Raw genomic sequence first — 26,183 nt, 5'->3', positions numbered from 1 at the left:
CATGTTGAAACTTTCATGCAAAAGAACAGAAGAAAAACACAGATTGTAAGCTTATTTTTCTTTCTATTAATAGTTCTTCTAAGTGGAATTGCTAGTACACACACAATCTACAATGCTATCATTTGAATGGGAAGCCTTATGACTTTGTATTAATGATATGACAGTACTTTATTTTGTTTGTTTGTTATTTTTATATTCTTTGCTGTGTTTGGACTGGAAAAGTAATACAGTCTGCAAAGTACCCTTCAAAATATTTTATGTTAGGAAATTTAAAAAAAAGTTAGTTAATTTTTTTTTAAGACAGCATACAATACCATCAAAATTATCAAAACTTAAAAGTGTATTTAATTAGGTCACATCTTGACTTTGTCAGCGATTTATTAGAGCAAAATTCCTTTTCAAATTAAGAAGTCAAACAAATCAAAAAACAGATCTTTAACTCTGAATAATATTGCTTACATTCATAAATGTAGCAGAAGTTCTAGGTGGATATTAGCTATGGTTATTGAACTATCGGACCCTGTGTTGCTAAAGCCACGATTCCTATTGATATTGTTGCAAAATGACACACCAATTAAATGTAATCTAGATATTTATTTGATAGTCTTCTACTCTTCTGAATACCGAGTAGATTCCTGTCAAAACTGATGAATCTGCTCTGATACATCAGAAACTTTAATTATTACCACACAGAGGAAAGGAATGTTTTTATTTTATTTCAAAATGAGGTATTTCTTTGATTTTTGTGTTCTGTGCTGTTTTCTAAAAATAGGTTATACCCTGTACAGTCAAAAGTCGTTAATCCGGATGCCCATAATCTGGACCTCAAAACTACAAACTTTCTGCACATGCGCAACGCATAATGCGTTCATGCCTGTGCATATGCGTTTACGCATGCGCGTAATGCCTTTATGCATGCACATAATACCTTTACGCATGCACATAAACGTGTACGCATGTGCATTTAATGTATAACGGACGGTATAAGCTAAGATAAAATTATCTAATTATCTATTTCAGTTAATGTTGCAGATTGCATTGTTCCTTAATCTAATTGGATCTGGCTTATTACGTTTTGCAGACTGTTAGAGCAATTTTATAAAAGTAAGCTTGAACTTTCGATTATGTCAAAAAGAATTTCTGATTCTGGAGCTGCCAAAGGATCTACAAAGCGAAAGCATGTTTCGATGTCCATCAAAGCAAAAGTGGAATTGCTGTAATAAATGGATAAAGACATATCCTTTGTTTCTCTAACCATTCCAAAATCTGTGTATCAATTTCAATCTGCTCTGTGGTGTGGGGGACGTCATGGCACGCAATGAACTGAAAGTTGATCTGTCAGCACTATCCTTATCATCAGGGCAGATGTTTTTATTTTATTCAGCTTATAATTCCTTACTAAATGTAGTATTTCACTCGATGTATTCCGTCTTTCATATGTTTTAAATCAAATTCCTCGTCGTTATAAATATCACGAGTACACATCAAATAGTTTTCTGGTTGCAATTTTCTAATTTCGACTATGCGTAATGTATGCTTAACGCATGCGCACATTGAAAAAAATTTTGAATAAAGTAAACAAATAAATAATAAGCTTTTTTTTTTTTTTTTTTTTTTTTTTTGTAAATTTTGATACCCTTTAGATCATAATTGTTCTTTATTTCATAAATTACGGTTTCATATTTTCAATTTTATAATTTCTGCATGCCATCTTACCAGATTTAAACTGATTATCTATAATACGGAAAAATCGATAATCCAGAATCGCCAAAGTCCCAACGAGTCCAGATTAAAGACTTTTGACTGTATATCAATTATACAAACACTCGCCAATGAATTCGAAACCTTTGAGATTTTCATTTGAATGCATGCTAGGGAGGAAGTATGCAATTTTTTTTATGACGTGTGTTACATATGGTTAGAATTCTAGTATAAGTAAAGTGTAAGAGTGCTTTTCTCAATTAATGAAGTAAAATAGGGAAAACAACAGATCTTTCACCATTTGAAAAAGGGCTTATTGCTGGTGCCCATTTAGTAGGGGGCCTCAATTTCAAAGATAGCAAATCTCACTGAGTTCGCAAAAGCAGCCATATCAAAGGTTTTCAAAAGTTGGAATCAGAATCCACAGTCCTTCTCTAGAAGACGTAACTGCAGTTCGAGCACAGTTTTCCAGGAAAGCTATCGGCGGCATCTCCAATGAATTGTACGGCAGAGCAGGTCTCTACTGTGCTTCAACTGATACAGATCATCAACCAAGGCTCATCCCAACAGATTTCACTGTTCAAGTCCTGCAATTGCTGTGCCGAGAATACCGACTAACTTGTCAATTGAAATTGTTTCGTTTTCAATAACCTCTCTGTCACTTTCTTCACTATCGGAAGCAGTATTTTCTGAATCTAGAACCATACTACAGATTTCGTTGTCCGTTAATTGATTGATGATTGGGGCATTGTCATAGCAATGAAAAACTTCTGTTATATCATCTTCATTTATTACCACTTCTCCATATTTCTTTTTCAAAATCCAATAACTGGAAAATTTCACCTTTAGTTTGCGATGTCTGAAAACCTTCAAATTCTCGGCTATCATCTTCATCGTCCTCACCATGAAATATGGTAGCTGGCCATAAATTATGCCAGGCATTTTTAATGTATCTGGAGACGCATCCTCCCACGATCTTGCGATGCTCCACACAGCAGATTTTATGCTAAAAAATTTCAAAAAGTCTTGAATAGTCTTGCCATTGTTCAAGATATTCAATGTAGATTTTAATAATGCTACTTTATATTTGCATTTCAGCGAGTGCACTATTCCCATATCCATAGTCTGAATGATAGATGTACAATTTGGAGCGAGGAATAATACAGATGCATTATCTTTCACCAAAACTTTAGGTGAAGTATGCGCCGAACGGTTGTCAACAATCAGGACTATTTTTGAGTCATCAGGTAAACCAACCGAATTCAGATGTCTCCAAGCCTCGGGTATAAAATGATTTTCAAACCAATCATTCATTAACGCTTGTGTCATCTATGCTCTTTTATTTGTGCGATATATAATGGGAAAAATTGTTATTCCTTTAAATGCTCAAAGTCGTGCATATTTTCTGATTACAAAAAGTTTGCACTTGTGCATTCCTGCAGCATTTGTGCACGCTAAAATTGTTAGTCTCACTTTGGAATCTTTGACACCAGTTGGAGCCTTTTCTGTAGAGGTTGCCAAGGTATTTCGCGGTACACATTGTCAGAAAAGACCAGTTTCATCAGCGTTGTAAATTTGTTCTGGAGATAATTGTTCACTAGTAATGAGTTCAATGAATTCATCTGCAAATTGTTCAGCAGCTTTAGTATCAGCTGAAGCTTTTCACCTGAAATTTTTAATTGTCTTATACCATGGCGATTTTTAAATTTGGTTAACCAACCTGTTGAATATGTGCACTCAGTGTTTAAGTTCATTTCTTCATGAAATATATTGGCTTGAGCCATTAGCATTTTACCCGTCAATGGCATGCCCTTGCTGCGACGCTGTCTGACCCATTCAATCGTCACTTTGTTATGATCGTCACTTTTAGCATAATGATCCCTTTTTCTGTTATTCATTGCAAGTGGGGTGTCGAAATCCAAAAAAAATTTAAAAAGTTCCTTTTTCTTTTTGCTTATGTCATATACAGTTGACTTTCCAATGTCGTACTCCTCACCTAATTTTGAGACGGATATGCCTTTATCCATTTTTTGCGGCAATTCCACTTTTTGTGTGATGGACATTGAAACATGCTTTTGCTTTGTAGATCCTTTGGCAGCTCCAGAATTAGAAACTCTTTTTGACATAATCGAAAGTTCAGTTTAATAATTCATAATCGAAAGTTAATTTTTATAAAATTGCTCTAACAGTCTGCAAAAAATAATAAGGTGCATCCAGTTAGAAAATTAAGGAACAGCACAATCTGCAACATTAATTGAAATGCCTTAGAATCAGTAAAGATAATTTTAGCCTAGCTTATACCGCCCGTTATACATTAAACTCTCATGCGTAAATGCATTACGCGCAGGCTTAAAGCATACAAAAAGAAAAGAAGTTTATGGCTTTGAGGTCTGGATTATAGATCAATCCAGATATTGGACATCCGGATTACGGACTTTGTACTGTATTGGAATTGCACTTCAGTAGGTTATGGTAATATTTAAGCATTATTTATATACCCTAGAATTATAAAAAAAAGTGTATTTTCCTCCTGTAAAACCTCAGATTACTATAATAGGCACCAAAATAAATTATTTATCAGAAAAGGCTTTTTAGATGATGGTTAACAGCTCATAATCTAGATGGAAACAGTTCTTTGATCTGTGCAATCAACAGCTGTGGGGGCTATTTGGAATTCAAGAAATTTTCCCAAGTGCTGTTGTCTGTTACACTGCCTTCTTACTTGATGTTCTAAAAAAGATGAAACATGAATCATAAAGACCCCAAACAGCCAAACGTGATAAACTCATAGGAAGAGAAAGATTAAATGCCACTATAAAAAACTAATGGTGACGATATTAAACTCAATGTTTTAATCCATCCTTTTTAGCTCATCACGAATTCATAATTGTTGTATCTAATTCTTTACTTCATGGCATAAAAGCAAGGAAGTTTCATGTGCCCTCCTCTCGAGTGATTTAATAAAATCTTTTAAAGATGCTGTCACCTTTATGCAAGTTAGCAACTGTTTGCCAGGATTAAGAGCTTCACCACTTGATGAGTGACTGGCAACTTGAATAAGGTGTCTGGAAGGGTATTTTCACATGGGCAACCTGGAATCCTTGATGAGGGTTCATTCCTCATGATACTGAAATTCATAATTGTGACAGCACTTTTGTGCTGTTATGCCATAGAAGCTTTGTGTCTTAATGAATGTTGTGTAACTTGAAAAGACCATCCCCATCTCCTGTGAGTGATATAGCATGCTGTTATATTTATTGTAAATGCTACTAAAATTTCAGGGATAAAATTTCTAGTTTAACAGTATATATAGTACAAAGTCCGAAATCCGGATGCCCATTATCCAAAATGATCTAAAATCCGGACCTCAAAACCACCAACAATGTTTTTCTCTAGGCTTTACACATGCGCATTTGATACCCCCTCCACGCGTAATAAAACATCTGGAGAGTCACGATTCTTAATTTCACTTTCACACTCAACAAAATACCTTGCTATTGAAGAAACAATCATTTTAGCATAAATTTGTACGATCAGTAATTTGGCTCCGTTGCTGCATAGCTGCTTGGAAAACATCTTAAACTGAAACATTCTACATAGATACCTTGTTGATCTGACACCCAACCTAGCGAATCATTATTTATTATACTTTCCTTTCATCACTGCATGTTTATCAAAACATGACAACTTCAGTAATGACTCATGTAGCAATGCTTAAACAACTTTTTTATGTTAGTAATTGAATAATAAAGGAGTATGGTAAGCTTTTATGTTGACATTACGCTTGGCTATGATTACCGATTTAAGTTAAATGCGCCAAAAAATTGTTGACACAAAATTTACCAAAAATTTCTTTCCTTATGCTAAAAATAGATTTTGTTGATGATACTCATAGATCCAAAGATTGCATTTATGGCTATTTGAATTAAAAATAACTGATTTGTTATTCACATTAAACACACAGAGTGGCAGAATTTAGGACCCACAGAGACTGCATCAGGCGATAAGATATCTAGTGCCGGCTCTCAATAAGGCTTAAGTATATGTGGGAATTTATTTATTCAGAACTCTGATAAGCCTTAAGCATAGAAATAAGTATAATAAATAACTAAACTAATATAATTCAGATTAATTGTCTCAGTGCATGATAGAAGCAGGATAAAATTTAACAGAAGAACCTTGCCATTAGTCACCAAGCCCATGGTGCACAGCCAAATATGTATAGTGAAGGATAGCTAAATTTGATGATGAATACCGCTAATTTTAAAGGTTTTCGGATATCGCAAAACAAAGTAGAAATTTTCCATTTAACGGATTTCGTAAAGAAGTGTGGAGAAACAATAATAAATGAAGATGATATAAAAGAAGTTTTTCATTGTCATGGCAATGCTTCTCTATCATCAATCAATTAATGAATGGTGAAATCTGTAGTGTGGTTGTAGATCCAGAAAATACCACTACCGATAGTGAATAAAGTGACAGAGAAGTTACTGTAAACGAGAAAATCTCAATTGACAAGTTAGTCAGAATTCTCAAAACAGCAGTTACAGGACTTCAACAATGTAACTAAACAAGAGATTATCTCTGTCAACAGAATTAAAGAGATAGTATTAGCACAAAAAATGAAGAAAACAACTTACATTGAAAGAAATGTTTAATAAGGTAAACAAATAAATATTAAGCTTTTTTTGTAAATTTTTATACTCTTTAGATCATAAATACTTCATTATTACAAAAATCACGATTTCATATTTTTAATTTTATAATTTCTAAATGCCATCTTACTAGATTTAAACTGATGATCTGTTATCCGGAAAAATACCAAATCCGGAATCGCTGAAGTCCCAACGAGTCCAGTTGTTGGACTTTGTACTGTATTTAAGAAAATGTTTAAGATCTGTGTAAAAACATATTCCCTTTCTGTTTTTTAGAAACTAGGAAATTTGACATAAATTTTTAGACTGCTTTTCATATTAATGTTACTGTTTTAAGTTAAAAATTCAGATTTATAAGAGTGTGTATTTTACTTGTTCTTGTCTGTAGTAGTGTGCATTTTAAAACTAAGTTTTTTTCAGGAAATCTAACAAATTATTACAAATTTTAATGTTTAATTATTCTTGATATTAGCAAAATAATTGAGGATGATCAACATTTTGTTGAGTAGGGCTATAAAGCATATGGAAAATAATTCAAATTTCATTAGAAATTCAAGTCATTTATGTATATATATATATTTTACAAGAAATTAAGCAAAGTTACCTGACTATAAAAATTTATAGTAGCTGTGACTTATCTTACTTTTCTGAAAGTAACATAAAAATAAGTCTGTGAATTTTATCTGGGTGAGGGGTGCAGGTTTGCATCTGTTGTTGAGCACATTATAGGTGACAATATGACTGCTCAATTCCATCTCAGTTTTGAGGAAGAATTTCCCGTTGAACAGGTCAAGGACTTTAAAAAACTCCTAACTTTATAAAAAAACTTATTAGGAAAAAAAATCATATCTGTTTAATTCCCGCACCTCCTTATCATACTTCATATCAAAATTTAAGTTAAAAAATTCAAATCCAAAATAAAAATTTAAATCAGCCTTTTTAGACCCAAAAGATTTTTTTTTAAATTTGAATAAATTTTTATAATTTAAGAAAATTTAATTTTATAAGGCTTTTAAATACTCAAAAGAACTTATAAGCTCTTTTATAAAAAATTAAAATAAGAAGCATATTTATAATTATGGCCCAATTTTCTATAAATTTGACCTAATATTTTCAGTAAAATTCTGTTAGTTGATTTTATACACATTCTGCAAGATTCTATACATTGGAGCTTTAACACCTCTATAAATTCTTATAGAATCTGCGTATACATTTATATAGAATGTCACTGTATATCTCTGTAGAACCTCTATACATATAACTCTTCAGAAGCCATTTCTAAAATTTTATAAAATTCTACAGAAGATCTTAGTTTATAAAAAAACTGGCCCTCAATTGTAGATTTTAAAGATGTTTAACGTGGGATTCTTTTTATAGGATTTTATAAGACTTTTTCTTAACAGCCCTACAACTAAACCACTCAAAAGAACTTGTGGCTGACTATGTATTTTAAGTGCCCCCCCCCTTTATCACAAATGCTCTATTCATTTACAAACGTCAAAACTTTCTCTTGGTACCAGTTTAAATTAGTTTAGTCTTAGGAATTCTAAAATTAACATGAATCGCATAATTTTTTAAGAATAGGAAATCACATGTAAGACAAAATGCGTATATTCAAGGTATTTAACCCTTAACTAGTTGTCTAGTATCAATACACCTAGTTGTCTAGTATCAATAAATTAAGTTTAAAATAAAACTATTTTTTAACTTTGAAAGTAATTTAAACAGATATTAGTAGATTTAAAAGCATTTTTAATAAAAATGGACAGTAAGTCTATCATACTTTGTGCCAGTAGTCAAGAGTTAAATATGCATTAAATTAAATTAATAAGCATTTGAATATACTATTAAGTTTTTCACAATGTTATCTTCTGAAGGGTGTTAAAAATTACCTTTATATTTAAGTGCTTTACTTTCTATTTAATTTCAGAAGTATTTGTGTGATAAACCATATCATAAAGAACCTGAATACAAATTTGACTTATCTAATATTCAGTATCTACATCCATATGTTAACCTCTTCTCCAGAGCCACATTTTCATGGTTGCTGCCATTATTAAAACTTGGTTATCAAAGGCCACTGGAATTAGCAGATTTAGAAGGTTTACCAGAGGTAAGAGGTGGTTTAATTTATTGAACTGAAATGATTATTTAAATAAGGGATATTTGATTTGTAGTTTTTACCAAGTTTCTAGTTAGGGTAAAAATAAATTTAGAATATGACGGCTGAAAAAAGTGTAATTAAATTATTATTTAAGTAGTAATTTTGAAAAAGACTGCATAACATCATTTGTTTACATGAATTAAAATTACTTTATTCTTTTGTGCATTTTCTTGATGTATTAGAACTGTGGTACTTGTGTTTTAAAATGAAAGTAGGAGTTTCAAATTCTTTAAGAAATGTAATCACAAATTCTTTTGTTTTTTATAATGCAAAACAAAATTGCTGCTTTATATTTAATAGGATGAGAAGGCTGATCATCAGTTCAGAAGATTTAATGAAGTTTTTATAAAGGAAAAGGTAATTTATTATTTATATTATTTTGCATAACAGTTAAAGAACATAATAAATTGATCATTAATTCAACATTACGGTCTATATCATGTGTTTGTATAATTTTTTTCTCCTACCAATAAAATTTAGAGTTCCATACTCAAAGACATCATTTTAGGTATGAACTCCTGGAGTAGATTAAAATTTCGTGCTAAAGAGCACAAGACATAGGGAAAGAAAAAAGAAATGCATTTGCCCAACATTGCTGGACAAGAAATACATTTTCCATTTCTCTGCAGTCAAAATTATTCAAAAAACATCTTCCATTAGTGAATTAGATTTCCTAATGCTGATTCTTGCTGTGTGGTATCTTCAGCATTTGTACTTTGTGATGCCTTGAAGTATTGCTGCATTTGAATAGGAATGGAGTCATATTATGCTATATTTTTCATGTTTTGTATTATCTGTTATTAATCATTACATTTTTTATATTGTTATGCTTACTAAAAACCACATAGTTATGTACAATGAACCAACCTTAAGACAACCACACATTGTTTCATGTAATTCTGATCTCCACCAAAGTGATTGTCTTAGATCAAATGTTCAGTATTGATGTTTATTCTTGTTCTTGGAAATACTATCCCTTTAACAAGTGGTTGCCACAAGAGGGTTGACAATAATACTACTTTATACTTTTGTTAATTATTTTTTAATTAGCTGAATTTAGTAATTAAGTTTGCTAAAAGTATTTTTTAGAGATTGAAAAATGCTATTTTAAGTTATTTTCTGATTAATTAAATATCAATTTGTAAGTGTAATTTATTAAACTTTTCAGTAATTAGAAGTTTAAAATATTTATATTACTCAAATAACTACCTAACCAAATCAATCACCTAACTAAATCAGTTAGTGTATATTTTTAAAACATGATGTTCTTTTTCACTCTTATGATGTCAAGTTGATCTTAAATATTTAATGGTTTAATTTAATGACTTTATTTGTGAAAACATCTAAAGCACTCATGAAATTCTCTTTCTGAAATCTTCTGTATGGTTAATAGTAATTACCGAGTTCTGCTTTTAAACTGTTCTTAGTTTTAACAGATTAATTTTTTTTAGTTTGATTTTCTAGGAGTCAAAGAATATAATTACCTGTGATTAGTATAGACCAATCACTAATTTTAAAATCTACTGAGGCTGTTCGCACATTTTTTAGATGATTTTGGTAAGCGGTAATAAAAAATCGTTTCCTGCAAAAGAAGTAATTGCAATTGTACTATGTTTTTAAAAGTCAAAATTATCGTCTGTGGCTTGAAAGTTTTGTTTTTATTCAAAATGGCGAATTTAACAAAGCAGTGGTTCAACTACATTTGCACTCTTTCCAAAGAGAACTAAGCATACTCCAGTATCCAAAAACGATGTGAAAGTCGTGGTTTTGTAATATCTAAAGCGTTGACAGGTAATATCATCAACAAAAAAGGCAAAAAACGTCAAATTGGAGCCTCAAGTGGGACAAAAATTCCAAACAAGTATCCAAGGAAAAAACGGACATATTCGACTATTGCAAAGGCACGTTGTTTAATGTTAAAAGAAAATCCCTCTAGTCAAAGGACTGTTGCAAAATCATTAAAATGCTCGGTGTCCACTGTAAACAAAATGATAAACATTGATTTAAATCTTGAGAAAGCGAAAAAACGCAATGTGCATCGTCTTCTTCCAAAGCATATTGCTCAACGCAGGACACGCTGCAGAATTCTATATGAGAAACACTTATCCAAAGAAAAATGGAAAACAATTGTCACAGTAGATGAAGCATGGGTGTATTTAAATGATTGTAACAAAAAACGAGCCATTTATTATCATAAAAGGGGAGAAAAAAATTTAAGTACATGGTTCAAAGAATCGAAAGAAAGTTTTTCTATGGGATTAATGATTGTTGCTTGTTTTTCTTATAATGGCAAGTTAAAAATAAAGAGAGTGGAAACAAATGTCAAGATTAACTCCAAATACTATCAGGAACATATTTTATTGCCAATATTTCTGAATGAAATACCATCGCTTTACCCACAGTGCCATCAGTCTGTGAGACTTCATCAGGACAAAGCTAGCAGTCACACATCAAAATTCACTGTAAATTTCCTAAAAGAAATGGAACAAAAAACTGGTATCAAGGCCACACCCTTCATTGATATCCCTACTAAATCTTCTGATGTGCCACCTTCTGATGATTTTTGTGCTTTCGAACTTTTAAAAACTGCATTATCCAAACGTTGTCCCAAAACCCCAACAGGACTCTGGAAAGCTGTTCGGGAGGAATGGAATAGAATACCTCTTCTGCCACTTCAAAAGGCATTATTACTGGAAATTGCGGTGTTGAAAGATAGTTCAGAATAAGGGATGTCAAATAAAACATTTAAAACACAATTTTATGTAATTTTGTTTTGTGAATACAATATACATCATCTAAAAAATGTGTGAATAGCCTCTATATTATGCTTTACGACAGGGATAGGTGGTACGCAAAGAAGCAAAGTATTTTTAACTATTGAATTCAAAAATTAAAACCCCAACATCCTAATTGAGTTTTCTCTGTAACACTCATAAATTTATGCAATCTGAGCTTTGTTCAAGAGTGGTGATGATAGTAGTACTTTGTAGTGGTGGTACTAAAGGTTTTCAATTTTTGTTTAGATAGTACGCATTAGTCAAAAGTTTGAGAACAGCTGCTCTAGGAGATTTTAAAATAATTTCCAAAGCATTCGAGTTTGATGGATGCTTGCTTACTCCTGCCAAGGAGGGATCATTTTGTGTGAGAAAAAGTTTAGCTTATGCTTGTTAATATTGCACTCACATGAGGAACACATGGTGCTGAGGAAAGGATTCTACTGGGCATATTTGAGAGGTTTTACATCAGGCACAAAAAAATTACTCGTAGCTCCCATGCAAATTCCCCTGCATACTTCTGTATATGATTCTAATTTATTCATGGTTATCATCTATCTGTTCACTGAAATATTATACTCGAGTTTTTACCACATAGAAAAAAAAAAATTCTCTTTTTCACTTTAATGAGATATTTAATGATCCTTTAGAAGTAAGTGGCACCTCTGTCTGGGTTGTTACTCATCTCACAAGCAGTAATAAGAGTGTCCTTTTTTGATTGGCTAGCAATGGAAGTAAGTTCCATTGCCAGCCTTCTGCATCCAATACTTCCTTAAATAATCAAGGATTTGGCTCTCAAACCCTAAATTTCTCAAATAGGCTATTAGTAAATGATATTTTCTTGATTATGACACAGAACAGTATTTATACTTACTTTATTATCTGGACACATTTCAGAATGCATGTTCATGTGCATAAATGGTTCTAACATTTTTTAATATATGTATGTATATATATGACTTGGCCACTTGGAGAATTAAATAGCTAGCAGAATGAGTTAAACTTCAAAATGGTCTTTCATGTCTTACCTTGTCTGCTCTTCATTTGCAAATATCACTTTCTATCAGGATCTTTGGTAATTTTATTCTGCACCATTTTCTTCCCAATTTATCGTATCCAGCCAGATTATGTGTGCAGTCAGTTCACCTTACTACCTTTCTCTATATTCGCCCCTCAAAACTCTTCATCAGAATTCTATTTCAATTGTGAATGTTTTGTTAATCCTTTCCTGCTACACTTTTCTCTGGAAATCACTTCTCAAGATCTGTCTAATTCATTCTAATATGATGGCTATTATTTAGTATTTCAGTTATCTTTACTGCACACTGAATCTGTCAAGGCTGTGGTATTGCATTTTTTATCTATTTCAGTGGCTAAAAGGTATACGTGAAAAAGCAGCATAAAATCCTTCTAGATACATTATATTTAATAAGCTGCCTAGTGTGTTATTCATAGACAAGTTTTGTACTTCTTTGTTATAGCAGACCTCAACAATATTTGATGATTTTAGATTTGCACCAAGATCTTGGATGTAATTTTGCCAAGCTCATTAAGCACAAATGTAAAAATAAACAACGCAATGTATAATAACGACAATAATAATCACATGTTATTTCCTAAGAATTTTTTAAGAATTCTTATCTTTATACTTATTATTATTTTATTGCATCTAATTTATCCACTCAACTGCAGCACTTTCATACATATTAAGCTGTTTGTTACACCATTTCATGGACGTCAAATCCTCTGCTCAAGAATACATAAATCTAATAGCACTGGCAAATAGTATTCTGGAACTGCTGAACCTTTTTCAACATGCAGCCTCCCTTCTTTTTGAAATTTTTAACATTGCACCTCCAAATGGTTTCATTGTTAACTTAAAGTTTCATATTGTGGCCATTTTTGCACATTTGTTTGTCAGATAAAAGGCTTCTCTCTTGAAAAAATGATATGGCATCCACCTCATTACTTGGTGAAATAAAGGTTGTTAACATCATATTCACAAACACAAAAAAGGAATGTATATATTTTAAATAAACAGTGCAAATTCGAAAACCGCATAAAAAATTAATAATATAAGAGCATATGGTGAGAGCAGAAATGCAACACAGTGCTAATATATGATTACGTGGTGAGATATTAAAACACTCAGCCAGATTTTGGTGAGATATCTCAGTTGACTGGCGATTGAATTCTCTGAGGCTGCTATAACAAAGATGTACCAGAACCTTATATCCCATGAATATTAAACTTGCAAGATGGTATTTAATGTTGTTTCCTCCTATACAGTTTTATTAAATTCTCAATACTGGAAAGGATTTTTATCTTTCACTTCAGATATGGCTACAAAATGAGGTACTTTTCCGTTTCGCCGGCGCAAATCTCGCCAAGCAGACTTTGTTGGCGACTGCATACAGTATACACATAAAAAATGTTAACAAATGTTAGTTCTTAGAATTTTTTATTTTGAAGGCGTAAACATTTTAATATGGTTTAAAACTTTGTAAAAAGCTAATAAATAAAGACAATAAAGTTGTAAAAAGACATTTAAGAATTTACTATGCTATCATGGTTCAACATCCTGATTCGCCAGTTCATATCACATGACCCAAGTGATCGTATCTCACGTAAACTACGCTACAAAAACCTAATTCTCTCAGTAATTATCTACATTAATTTCAAGTTAAATCTTAAATTAAATCTTATGGAATACAAGTTTAAATGCGAGAATTATTTCAATTCGTACAAATAGCTTACTCAGAAATTATGTAAAATCGCAGTGCATTCTCATTAGATTTGATGATTTCATTCGCTAGTGCATTTTCATTAGATTTGATGAATTTAACTCTTGATTTTGCCTTTCTATAGTTTCGCCTTCGAGTGAGTGATGTGATTGCATCCTAATTAATTACCGCGAATGGTCTTAGTGCATAAAATTGTAAAAATTCTATGTAATTGTATGCCAGCATTGAAAGAAACAATCAATTTGATAAGAAATGGCTATGACTTGTTTTGAAAATGAAGGGTAAAAGGTTATGGCTGTTGTTAATGGATGCCATTTTTGATTGCACGTTGAATGTTAACAAAATCTGATTCGGTACTATTAACATTTATATTTAATTCTAGGATGATATATATTTTAACATATATTCACTTATACACCATCACATTGCATGTAGTTACAAGATGAGCATTTTTGAGTTCGCAAGTCCGCATGAGTAAAAATCAAGAAAGTCATATTACAGCTACGATAACATCACGGAGGGAAAGAGAGGTGAGTGCGTGCTTCACCGACGGCAGCCAGAAACCGAGTAACCAGTTCGAATTTTCCTCCAGAGAGGAAGAGGGAGAAAGCTGGTAGCGCCCTCTCTCGGGGCAGCGGACAAATAATAATAATAAAGAGTTCTCCACAGTATTCACCCCGAGTACCAAAGGTACGATGAAAAAAATCAGTTCACAAATATCTGGTGTTGAAGCGCACACGTCTTCCCGATCATGTGACGACTGGTGGAGCACTGGGAGGAAGCGTAAGGTCGGTCGAAGGAGGAGTATCCGGAGTAGCAGTTGGATCCGGGGCGTCAGGAGGATCGCTGGTCACAGGAACCTGAGTGTTTGAAGCTTCGAGGAAAGCAGGCTTCAGACGATCTATGCTCAGGACGGTTTCCTTGTCGCGCACGAGAATGGTGAAATGCTTATTGTTACGTGCACAGACCTTGAAGGGTCCATCGTATGGAGGAGTGAGTGTTGGTTTGACCGCGTCGTTTCGCACAAACACGTGAGTGCAAGTGCTCAGTGCGTGGTGCACGAAAGAGGCAGATTTGTTGTGGCACGAAGTAGGAGTCGGAGAGAGTTTCTTCATCGCCTCTCGGAAAGTCTGGACAAAGGATGCTGGATCGACTGGAGCAGAGGATGGCTGAAAGAACTCAGATGGTAATCGAAGGGGTGTGCCGTAGACAAGTTCAGCGGATGTACCTGCGAGGTCTTGCTTGAAAGAAGAACGCAAACGAAGAAGCACAAGAGGAAGTGAAGTAGTCCAACGGGTGTCATTACGGCACTTCAGGGCTGCTTTCAGGTCGCGATGTAAGCGTTCCACTAAGCCGTTGGCGGAAGGATGGTATGGTGAAGTGCGAATTCGGCGTATTCCAAGCATAGATGTCAGAGAAGCGAAAAGGTGTGACTGGAATTGTCGACCTTGATCAGTAGTCACAACTGATGGTACACCAAATCGTGCAATCCAACCGGTGATGAATTGTCGAGCCACAGAGTCAGCAAAGATGTCCTGAATGGGAAAAGCTTCAGGCCAACGAGTAAATCTGTCAATGCAGGTGAGTAGATATCGATAACCGTCAGATGGTGGCAGAGGACCGACGATGTCTATATGGACATGGTCGAATCGTTCGGATGGCATCGCAATTTTTTCCAAAGGGCTATGTGTGTGCCGGGTAACTTTTGAACGTTGGCACATAATGCAGGAACGAGTCCAGTTGGCAATGTCCTTTAGCATGGATGGCCAAACGAGTCTTTCTTGTATGAGCTTTTTGGAAGCCCGGATACCTGGGTGCGATAAGTTGTGAAAACAATCAAAAACTTTTTTCCTGAACTCAAGTGGTACATAAGGTCGCAGTCTGTTGTTGGAGGTATCGCACAATAGTTGGAGGTCCCGAGTAAGTTGTAATGACTGGAATTTCAGCGAGCAGTTTGGGTCTTGATGGAATTTCAGCGAGCAGTTTGGGTCTTAAGCCACTGATGAGGAGTTAAAACGACTATTTTAACTCCTCATCAGTGGCTTGCGAGTGAGCAATAAGCATGAACTCCAGTGGTGCATTGGCATCGATGCCCTGAATACGTGAGAGAGTATCCGCGACGACATTGCTGGAACCTGATATATGCTGAATATCAGTGCTGAATTGAGCTGTATAATTTAAATGCCGAATTTGTCTCGGGGAAGCAGAATTTGATTTTGATGTGAATGCATAAGTTAGAGATCGGTGATCAGTAAATATAGTGAAGTGTTGACCTTCAAGATTATGTCTGAAATACTTAATAGCTGCGTAAATAGCTAATAATTCTCTGTCATACGTGCTGTATTTTTGTTCTGTAGGGGACAGCTTACGTGAGAAAAATCCTAGCGGCTGGTAGTCATTAGAATGTCGAACGTTTAAGACAGCTCCGATGGAAATGTCAGAAGCGTCGACCATAACACTCAGCTTTTGGTTAGGAGAGTGATAGGAGAGAGTTGCAGCATTACTAAGGTCGTGTTTACATTTTTCAAATGCCTGATTAAGTTCGTCGTTCCAAGGAACAGGGCGTTTATCATTTTTACGTGAGTCTTTTAAGAGTTCATTCAGAGAAGCTTGGGTCTCGGCTGCCTTTGGTAAGAAGCGGCGATAAAAATTTATCATGGCTAAAAAACGTCTGAGCTCGACAATAGTGGTAGGTTTTGGGAAGTCGGCAATTGCTTTTGTTTTCTCAGGCAGGGGTTTTACACCTGAGGCAGTAATGAGGCAACCTAAAAATGAAACACATGGTTTTCCGAGTACACATTTGTTAGGGTTTAATGTCAAACCATGTTTATTCAAACAATCAAACACTTGCCGAAGATGACGGACGTACTCTTCTTCGCTAGTCGATGCAATAAGGATGTCGTCAAAATAAGGGATGCAAAAATCCAATCCAAATAAAACTTCATGTATAAAACGTTGGAACGTTTGGCCTGAATTTCGTAAACCAAACGGCATAGCCAAAAATTCAAAAAGACCAAAAGGGCTTGTGACGGCAGTTTTCGGAATGTCTGCAGGGTTAACAGGAATTTGATGATAGGCACGTGCTAAATCAAGTGTTGAGAATATGTTCTTTCCTGAAAACATTTGAGTGCAATCCTGAATATGGGGTACGGGATAGCGATCCGGAATTGTAACGGCATTTAAGCGATGATAATCCCCGCACGGTCGCCAGTCGCCATTAGCCTTACGAACCATGTGCAGGGAGCTTGCCCAAGGACTTTTTGAAGGCTGAATGATGCCTTTTGATAAAAGAAAATCAAACTCTTGACGTGCAGCTTGAAGTAATTCTGGAGATAATCTTCTAGGTTTGGAGAAAATAGGAGGTCCTTTAGTTTCAATGTGATGGAAAATCGTTGACATTGGTGGCCTCTCAAAAGTTTGCGAAGGATTCGTCAAGCTAGGGTAATCGGCAAGAATTTTGTCAAATTTTGAGTTACCCATCAAAATATGAATGCTAGTACTGAGCGGGTTCACATTAGGAAGTCTACCGCAAGAATATAGTTTTGTTTGTCCATCAATTAAACGGTTGTTTTTAACGTCTATGAGTAAGTTGAACTTTGTGAGAAAGTCAACACCTATGATGGGTTGATTGACGTCTGCCAGGATAAAAGGCCAAGTAAATGAGCGACGTAAGTTTAAATTGGTGATCAAAAGTTTGGTGCCATACGTTGCAATTTTAGTGCCTTTAGCGGCAAAGAGTTCCAATGCAGCTGGTATTTTGGCATGCTGACTGTAACTCTTGGGAATGACAGATCAGATAAATCGGCTCCGGTGTCAATTAAAAAAGTCAGCTTTGAGGATGAATCGGCCAAAAGAATTCGATTGATGTGCAACGTTGGCCGGCAAGCGATCGCCGATCCAGTTTTTCGACTGCTGGAAATTGCACGGAGAAACACATTTTCGTGCCTTGGAACCAAAATTAGTATGGTAGAAACAGATGTTGTTGCACGGTTCTTTATACTGTCGATAGCGTCCACTAGATCTATTACGCCTACTGTTGCGTTTGGAATAGTCTCTTCGTTCACAGGAACGCTCACGGCTGTTTTTGAGGGCTAGCGAAAGTTCATTTACCTGCTTTGCCAGCTCTGCAACTTGCTGTTCAGTGGGAGAGGTAGATGCCGTAGCAGCACTATTTATGTGCGGGAGAGTTGTGAGATCTGTAATTTTATCGGCTACAATTGCTAGTTTTGGAAGATCATCTCTTAAGGCAGCAAGAATACTTTGTGTATTTTACGGGAGACAAGATATCCATAGGGATTTCAACAAAGGTTCTCGAACGGTTTCTCCAGCGAGGTTTCGCATACGGCAAAGTAATTGTGATGGGCGTTGATCGCCAAGTTCTAGCCCTTGAAGAAGTGTACGTATCTTTGACTCCTCACTTTCAGAATGCAATTCAATTAAGCGTGTTTTTAGTGTATCATATTTGCCAGTCACAGGTGGGTGTAAAACGATATCACAAACGCTATTGAGAATATCAGATTCGATTGCAGATATAATATGATTGAATTTCGTGGAGTCAACAGTGATTCCGGCGATATCAAACTGGGCCTCTAGTTGTGCAAACCACAAAGTAGGGTTGACCTTCCAAAATGGGGGAGGTTTGACGGAAACACGTGAAATATTAAGATCGTCTGCGATGGGTTGTGGTGGAGCCATGATTCACAAAAACAAATATAGCCAATATGACACAAATAAATACACAATAATCAGTCACTAATAAGTTCACATACGACACTAGTGCAAAATAAATAAAGTTAATGTAAACATTAACGTGAGAAAAACACTTTTGCAGGTAAGCTATCCGAATATAAGCATAAGTAATACTAAGAATTTGCGTGGCTTACCTCCGAATTATACGAGAAATATTTGCTCAGTCAGCAGCAGATTCAGCACAACACAATTCACTTATAGAAAAAATATTCCGGAAAAACTTATTTTATGATATGTAACCACGTTGTACGATTTATATGGGGATCACTTCAAAGCATTTTGACGATTTGCATGAGACACATGATAAGCACGTTGTTAAGCAGGCACAACTGTTTTTCACACTATATTGCTGATGACACGAAAATAATGATGGATTACGCTAGTAGTTTGCGTGAACAGAAATAATTTTCACTTCATAGCACATTATAATCATAGAACTTGAGGATGCAAGCAGGTTACAGGAGGCACGTGTTCACTAACTTGACGAGTTACCATTTATGGCTGTTGTTAATGGATGCCATTTTTGATTGCACGTTGAATGTTAACAAAATCTGACTCGGTACTATTAACATTTATATTTAATTCTAGGATGATATATATTTTAACATATATTCACTTATACACCATCACATTGCATGTAGTTACAAGATGAGCATTTTTCAGTTCGCAAGTCCGCATGAGTAAGAATCAAGAAAGTCATATTACAGCTACGATAACATCACGGAGGGAAAGAGAGGTGAGTGCGTGCTTCACCGACAGCAGCCAGGAACCGAGTAACCAATTCGAATTTTCCTCTAGAGTGGAAGAGGGAGAAAGCTGGTAGCGCCCTCTTTTGGGGCAGCGGACAAATAATAATAATAAAGAGTTCTCCACAAGGTTACCAGTGAAGATATTCCTTTTGGCATCAATTGTACCGTTATTGGCGACTTTATCGTTTGCTCCGGCAAAATGGAAAAGTACCCAAAATGACTATGTGCAGTTGTATAATATGCCTTATTTTAAAAAAAAAATATTCTTTATTATCATTCTTTTTTCTTTCTTTGGATTTGTTCTTTTTATTGTACTGTTTCTATGATTGACAGGAAACAGAAATTGATGATTAAAAGAGGGATGGAGACTTCAGTTTCTTCTATCCTTTTTTCTGGAGGGGGGGGTAGTATTCATGTTTGATATTTCATCAAAATGTTCTTTTCAGGGTATTAATATAAAGTTAAAAAATTTAATGTTTGTATATTATATGTATGAAATACATATGTATGTTTATATGTATTTTTTATTCTGTGTCATTTTATAGGTGTCACAAATTTTTATTAAATTTATAGGAATCTGCTGAAAGACAGGGAAGGCAAGTTTCTTTGTGGAAGTGCTACTGGTTCACATTTTGGAGGACATTGTTTGTTGGTGGAATAATGAAAATTATGGGTGACATTGTGAATCTCATTGGTCCTTTGTCTATCAGTGTTATTTTAGCATATGTTGCATCTGTAAAGGATGGTTCACTTCCTCATGGTACTGCAGAGAAGGTATTATCTCTTTACCTCCAATAACAATGTTAACTGTAACTTTCTGAAACATGTTTTTAAAATGTGAATATTTCATATTACTTATTCTGCTTTTCTAGTTACTTAAAAATGGTAACTTAAAAGTTTATTTACCATAGTATATCTGTGGTAAATTTAAGTTGTTATTTTTTTTAATTACAATATAGATTTATGTGAAAGCATTTTCAGAAAATAACAATCAGATACCATTATTCATTCTTTTGTACATAGTTTAATGAATTGAATAAAGCCATAATATGCCTATTTTGACTATTTTTGTGCAAAATGTCATTCAGATTTTATACATTAAAACTAATTTATTAAAAAGGGAAGATTAAAATACAAAGTTACTAACATAGTTTTGAAATATAGGAAAATTAAAGTACTTTCTGATTACCCTCACCTCCACACTAGCTTATCAATGACTTAATTAACTGGCGAAAAATTTTTACAATTCAGAGGATCTGCTTTGTCATAAATAAAAAGAAAAAAGTATTATTCTATAAGAAACAAGACATTTTATCGGAAATCTCTATAGCTGATATTTAACATTTCTGCAATTGGTGTAAATTGTTCAACCTAATTAATGATGGTTAATTATAAAAAGCAAAAATCTATGTGTATTTAAACACTTGTATGTTACATGCATGCATGAATTGCTTATTTTTGGGTGTCTGCTCAGAAGTACACCAGAGATGTGGCAATTCTATTGTTTGTTAAAACCGGATAATTGGAAAGTACTGAAAATTATTATATAAGATGTTATTTATGATACTTATGTATTACTCCAACTATCTTAGTAGAGATCTCCATAGTTTTAAAATATACCAAACTCTGGCAGCCACGCACATAATAGTTCTTTAGTTAGTCATGCACGCAACAGTCTTTCAATTTTTTATCCACCAATATTGCCATTTTTGTATGTGTTCCTTCTACTGTATTCCAAGTTCCAGCTGTTTTACTAGAGAAATAGTGATTATGTTTTGTCCTAAACTCAAAAGTAGGCGTTTTTGGCATTTACCTAAAACAGAAGAAATAATGGTAAAATTTCTGCAGGCCTACACAATTTTACTGAACTGAATCACTGAACAACAGTTGTTTTAATTTCTTCTCAAAGCAAACAACAAGAAATTTTCACCAGGAAAAGAAAGAGAGAGATAGAAGTTTATTTGGTATTTTTTGGGATAAACACATAGTTGAAATGTAAGATATGTGTGTAATCAATAATTTTTACAACAAAAAGGTAATTTTTTAATAATATGTATGTAATAAATAATTTTTACAACAAAAAGATAATTTTTTCCCCTTCTGTAAATTTTGCCAAATTGCATTAAGGTGGCTACACTATTATGTAAGTGCCTTATTTTTTTTTAATGTTTAGTTATTTAGAAAATATGAGGGTTGGAACTTTAATAGTGGCAACTATTTATTTACAAGAATACAAAAGTGATTCATGTCACCATGTTTTACTGTCCTTCAATATAGTCGCCAGCATTGTGTACAACCCGTTTCCAACGATGTGGAAGTCGCAGAATACCTGTAGCAGCGCCTGTTTTGTTGATAGTTTGAATGGACTGGTCTATTGCCGCAAGAATCTCAGGAACAGTTTGGAATCGAGTGGCACGAAGTGGTTCCTTCATCTTAGGAATTAAGTCATAGTCACAAGGGCTTAGATCTGGGGAGTATGGTGGATGGTAAAGCACTTCAAAGCCCATCGCTTGAACAAATCAGTCACAGCTTGCGCTGCATGCGGCCGGTATGCGTTAGGATGACACCATCACAGTCGTACACGAGAATCACCATAACTTTCACATTGCTGGGGTTCTGAGGAAATTTCAAACGTCGTGGTTACCCGTGATGACGCCATTCGTTTGATTGGCATTTCAGTTCTGGCTGGTACGATCGGGCTCAAGTCTCATCCAGCGTAATGATACGGTGTAAAAAAGCATCTCCTTCGCGCTCATAGCGCTCCAGGTGTGTTCGGGCAGCATCGTATCATAGCCATTTCTGCATTTCCGTCAATTGATATGGAACCCATCGTGAAGCAATTTTTCTCATGGACAGGCGTTCCTTCAGAATGTGCAGCACAGTCGTATGCGCTAATCCTGTTTGTCCGGCCAGCTGACGAATCGTTTGGCGGCGATCACTGTCCATTAGTGCGGCAACAGCTTGCATGTCTGCATCGCTGACACTCGGACGACCTGGCTGCAGCATGTCTGCCACGTTTTGGCATCCTTCACTGAATGCTTTCACCCATCTTGCTACGGTTCTGTAAGGCAATGCAGATTCCCCACAAGTCTCTTGAAGCCCTTGATGACACTGTCGTGTTGTACGACCTCTGGCACATTCAATTTTTATCCAACATCGTTGTTCTTGTTTTGAAAACATCCTGACAACACTTACTTTAGACCGCGAGCTAATACAAGGATTCGTTCTTCGCGTCACTCCGCATGCGCGTGACGTAGGCAGGACGAGTCTTTTTGCTGAGAGGTAAGGTAGGTTATGGTGACTTCCTGTTATAGTGATTTCCATATCATATTGTTACCTATATGTTTTACCACCAATACTCACATTCCATATCACAGATTATGTTCTTCTTACTACATAATATAAAGACATAGTGCACAATAAAAATTAAGCTTTATTTCGGAACTTCACACACACTCCCCAACAGCCGGCCTGTTTCACTCCCCTTGCTACTCACAAGAAACTTCTCCTCTACGGTTGCCACACTTATCAGAGGGCGCAAAGCGCGCTCCTTATCGCCATCACCACAGAGTTCCCCCCCAGTTCCTTTGATGACTATTCAAAGGAACGACATCAGGTTATGAAATTATCTCAGAGGATCCGTACTGTCGGGTATTTTTTTTTTTCATGATTACAAAATTAGAAAAGATCAAAATGCAGTTCAATATATAACAAAGTAATGACACATATAATAAACATGAAATAACAAAAAATATGTTACGATATGAATTTAAAAAAAAAGTTTTTAAATTGTTATGTAAGAAGCAAGTTTCTTAGGGAAGTGAACATGTCTTCCCGATCTGGTGACAGTTTGTGTCTTAGAGAGTTCGTTTGCAGATTTATTCTGCTGAACTGTCTTTAAGTCTTTATTTGTTTTCAGTTCAGGTAAATTAGAGTCCGAAAGCAAATAAGCTGGTTTCACACGGTCTACAGACACAGTAGATTTCAGACCGTTAATATCAATTGTGAAAGTTTTGTTCGTTCTAGAAAGGACTTTATGCGGACCTGTATATGGTTGGCACAGAGGTGGCTTTACTCGATCGACACGTAAGTATACATGCGTACACGACTTTAAGGTAGCACTTACATAGCACTTTTCTTGGCAATGTGCAGATGTTGCTATTGGATTTGATTGTTGCATTCTATGCCGAAGATTTGTTATAAATTGAGTGTCATACGGAGATATCTTAGATGACGTTATCATATCACTAGGCAGCTTGAGAGTTGTGCCGTACACCAGTTCAGCACAAGATGACTGTAGATCCTCCTTTACGGCTGTTCAAATACCAAGCATAACAACTGGTAGTGTTTCAGTCCAGTTATTGGTCTCGCGAGCCTTCAGAGAAGATTTTAAATGTCGATGAAATCGTTCAACGATGCCGTTAGACATTGGATGATAGGCTGTTGTTGTGATTCTGTTCGTACCCAAAATGCGCGTAAATTCTTCAAAAAGTGCGGATCTCATTTGAGAACCTTGGTCTGTTGTTATGATCAATGGGCAGCCAAAACGAGATATCCAACAGTTGAAGATGGCTCTGCAAATGGTTTCTGTTTTCATATCCGGGATGGGAATGGCTTCAGGCCATCTGGAGAATCTATCTATGAGAGTCAAAAGGTACACATTGCCTTCTGATGGAGGTAATGGTCCAATGATATCCATATGGATTTCTGAAAAACGTGCATCAGGAAGAGAGAATGTGCCCAGTGGTGCTTTAGTATGCCTAGTAATTTTCGATTTTTGGCAAGATTCACAGGATTTCACCCAATTTTTGATATGACGTTTCATATCGGGCCATACATAACGAGAACAAATAAGCTTCATAGTAGCTGCAATTCCTGGATGTGACAGATTATGCAGATGATTAAAGATGAGTCTGCGAAAGGAATTCGGAACAAATGGTTGAGAAACATTCGTTGATGTGTCACAAAGAATATTACCATCAGAATACTGGCACGGTTTAAATTCCAGTTTCAAAGATGATGTATTGTTTTTGAGAAGGTCTTGTACCTCCGGATCATGCCGTTGAGCTTCCGCAAATTTTTTGAAATCCAAAAATGGAGATTTTGTTATAGAATCAATTTCGATTCTTGAAAGAGCGTCAGCAATGATGTTTTTTGAACCTTGCACATGCCTATTATCAGTAGAGTACTGAGAAATAAAATCTAAATGGCGCATTTGTCGAGGTGAACATTTATGAGGGTTCTGTTTAAAAGCGTATATTAACGGTTTTTGATCCGTATAAATTATAAAATTTCTGCCCTCTAACATGTGTTGGAATTTCTTAATTGCAGAATAAATTGAAAATAATTCCCTATCGTACGCGGACCATTTCTGTTGACTTTTATTGAGTTTCATAGAGAAAAATGCTATAGGTTCCCATGTTTGTTGAGACAACTGCATAAGTGTGCCGCCTATTGCGACGTCTGAGGCATCTACCCAGATGCTTAGCTGGGCTCCGGGAATAGGGTGTCTCAATAGGGTAGCCTGAGCAATGGCATTTTTGGCAGCAATAAAGGCTTGTTCAGCATTCTTGTTCCATTTTAATTGTGGGGATGAATCCTGAACACGAGAACGAGATTTCTTTTTATTAATATAGCCTTCTAACAATTTTATTAAAGGAGAAAGAATATGTGCTGCTTTAGGTATGAAACATCTGTAAAAGTTAAACATGCCTAAAATTTGGCGAAGCTGAGCGAGAGTGGTAGGTTGAGGAAAATCTAAAATACATTTGACTTTGTCAGGAAGAGGTTCAATTCCATTTTCACTAAGGTGAAAACCTAAGAAATAAATAGACATTTGACCAAAGGTGCATTTTGAAACATTTATGCAAAGTCCATATTCCTGAAGTTTGGAAAATAAAGCTTTCAAATGCCTGCTATGTTCTTCAGAATCTTTAGAGGCTATGAGCAAGTCATCGACGAAAGCGTAAACACCTTCTAAATCTCGTGTGACTTCATCTATAAAACGTTGAAAAGTCGCGGATGCATTGCATAAGCCGAATTGCATACGGGTACTTTCGAATAAACCGAATGGTGTGCATATGGTGGTTTTGTGGATGTCGGCTGGGTTAATTGGTATTTGATGGTATGCCTTAATCAGGTCAACATGACTAAAAATTTTAGTACCGTGCAATGCAGCAGTAAAATCGGCTAAGCATAGAATAGGGTATTTGTCTTTTATTGTTTGAGCGTTCAATGCTCGATAATCTCCTACAAGTCTCCATTCTAGACTTCCCTTTTTTGGAACCATGTGAAGTGGAGATGTATAATTGCTGCTCGAAGGTCTCAAATGCCCCAATTGCATCATAGTTTGAAATTCTTGTTTTGCTATTTTTAAGCGATCTGGAGCTAACCGACGAGGTTTTACAACCACAGGTGGACCTTTAGTTATGATATAAAGAACGGTGTTGTGTTTAACAGGTTGGTTAGGATCTGGTAATCTAGTAATTGAAGGAAATTCTTTTAAAATTTTGTGATATGATGTATCACTAAATACAGTTTCTACTGAATAAATGCTTGCATTTTTCATGCAGCCGATGGTTTTAAACTGCGTTTTTAAATCTTTGAGACATTTGTTTCTGAGATCAGGCACCAATTCAAAGAAATGG

The 26,183-nt window shown here is 35.2% G+C and overlaps 1 protein-coding gene and 1 pseudogene across 2 annotated transcripts in view; one reads left to right on the top strand and one right to left on the bottom strand.

Annotated features, from left to right (window-relative positions):
• The window catches only part of LOC118198613 (ATP-binding cassette sub-family C member 8-like), a 105,981-nt gene that overhangs the window by 1,929 nt on the left and 77,869 nt on the right, over nucleotides 1-26,183 (top strand). For both annotated transcript variants that reach the window (XM_085822328.1, XM_085822333.1), the window contains exons 2-4: nucleotides 8,287-8,469; nucleotides 8,821-8,877; nucleotides 20,110-20,310. In XM_085822328.1, coding sequence (XP_085678454.1) covers nucleotides 8,287-8,469; nucleotides 8,821-8,877; nucleotides 20,110-20,310 — 441 coding nt within the window. The remainder of the gene's footprint in view (nucleotides 1-8,286; nucleotides 8,470-8,820; nucleotides 8,878-20,109; nucleotides 20,311-26,183) is intronic.
• On the bottom strand, nucleotides 17,852-18,733 carry LOC146999348 (uncharacterized; annotated as a pseudogene).

Source organism: Stegodyphus dumicola, chromosome 1, assembly GCF_044657685.1.
Source record: "Stegodyphus dumicola isolate Sdum_Otavi_A_Nest chromosome 1, ASM4465768v1".
Taxonomy (NCBI): Eukaryota; Metazoa; Arthropoda; class Arachnida; order Araneae; family Eresidae; genus Stegodyphus; species Stegodyphus dumicola.
Note: the sequence above shows the minus strand (reverse complement) of the source record. Positions and strands in the feature narration are given on the sequence as shown.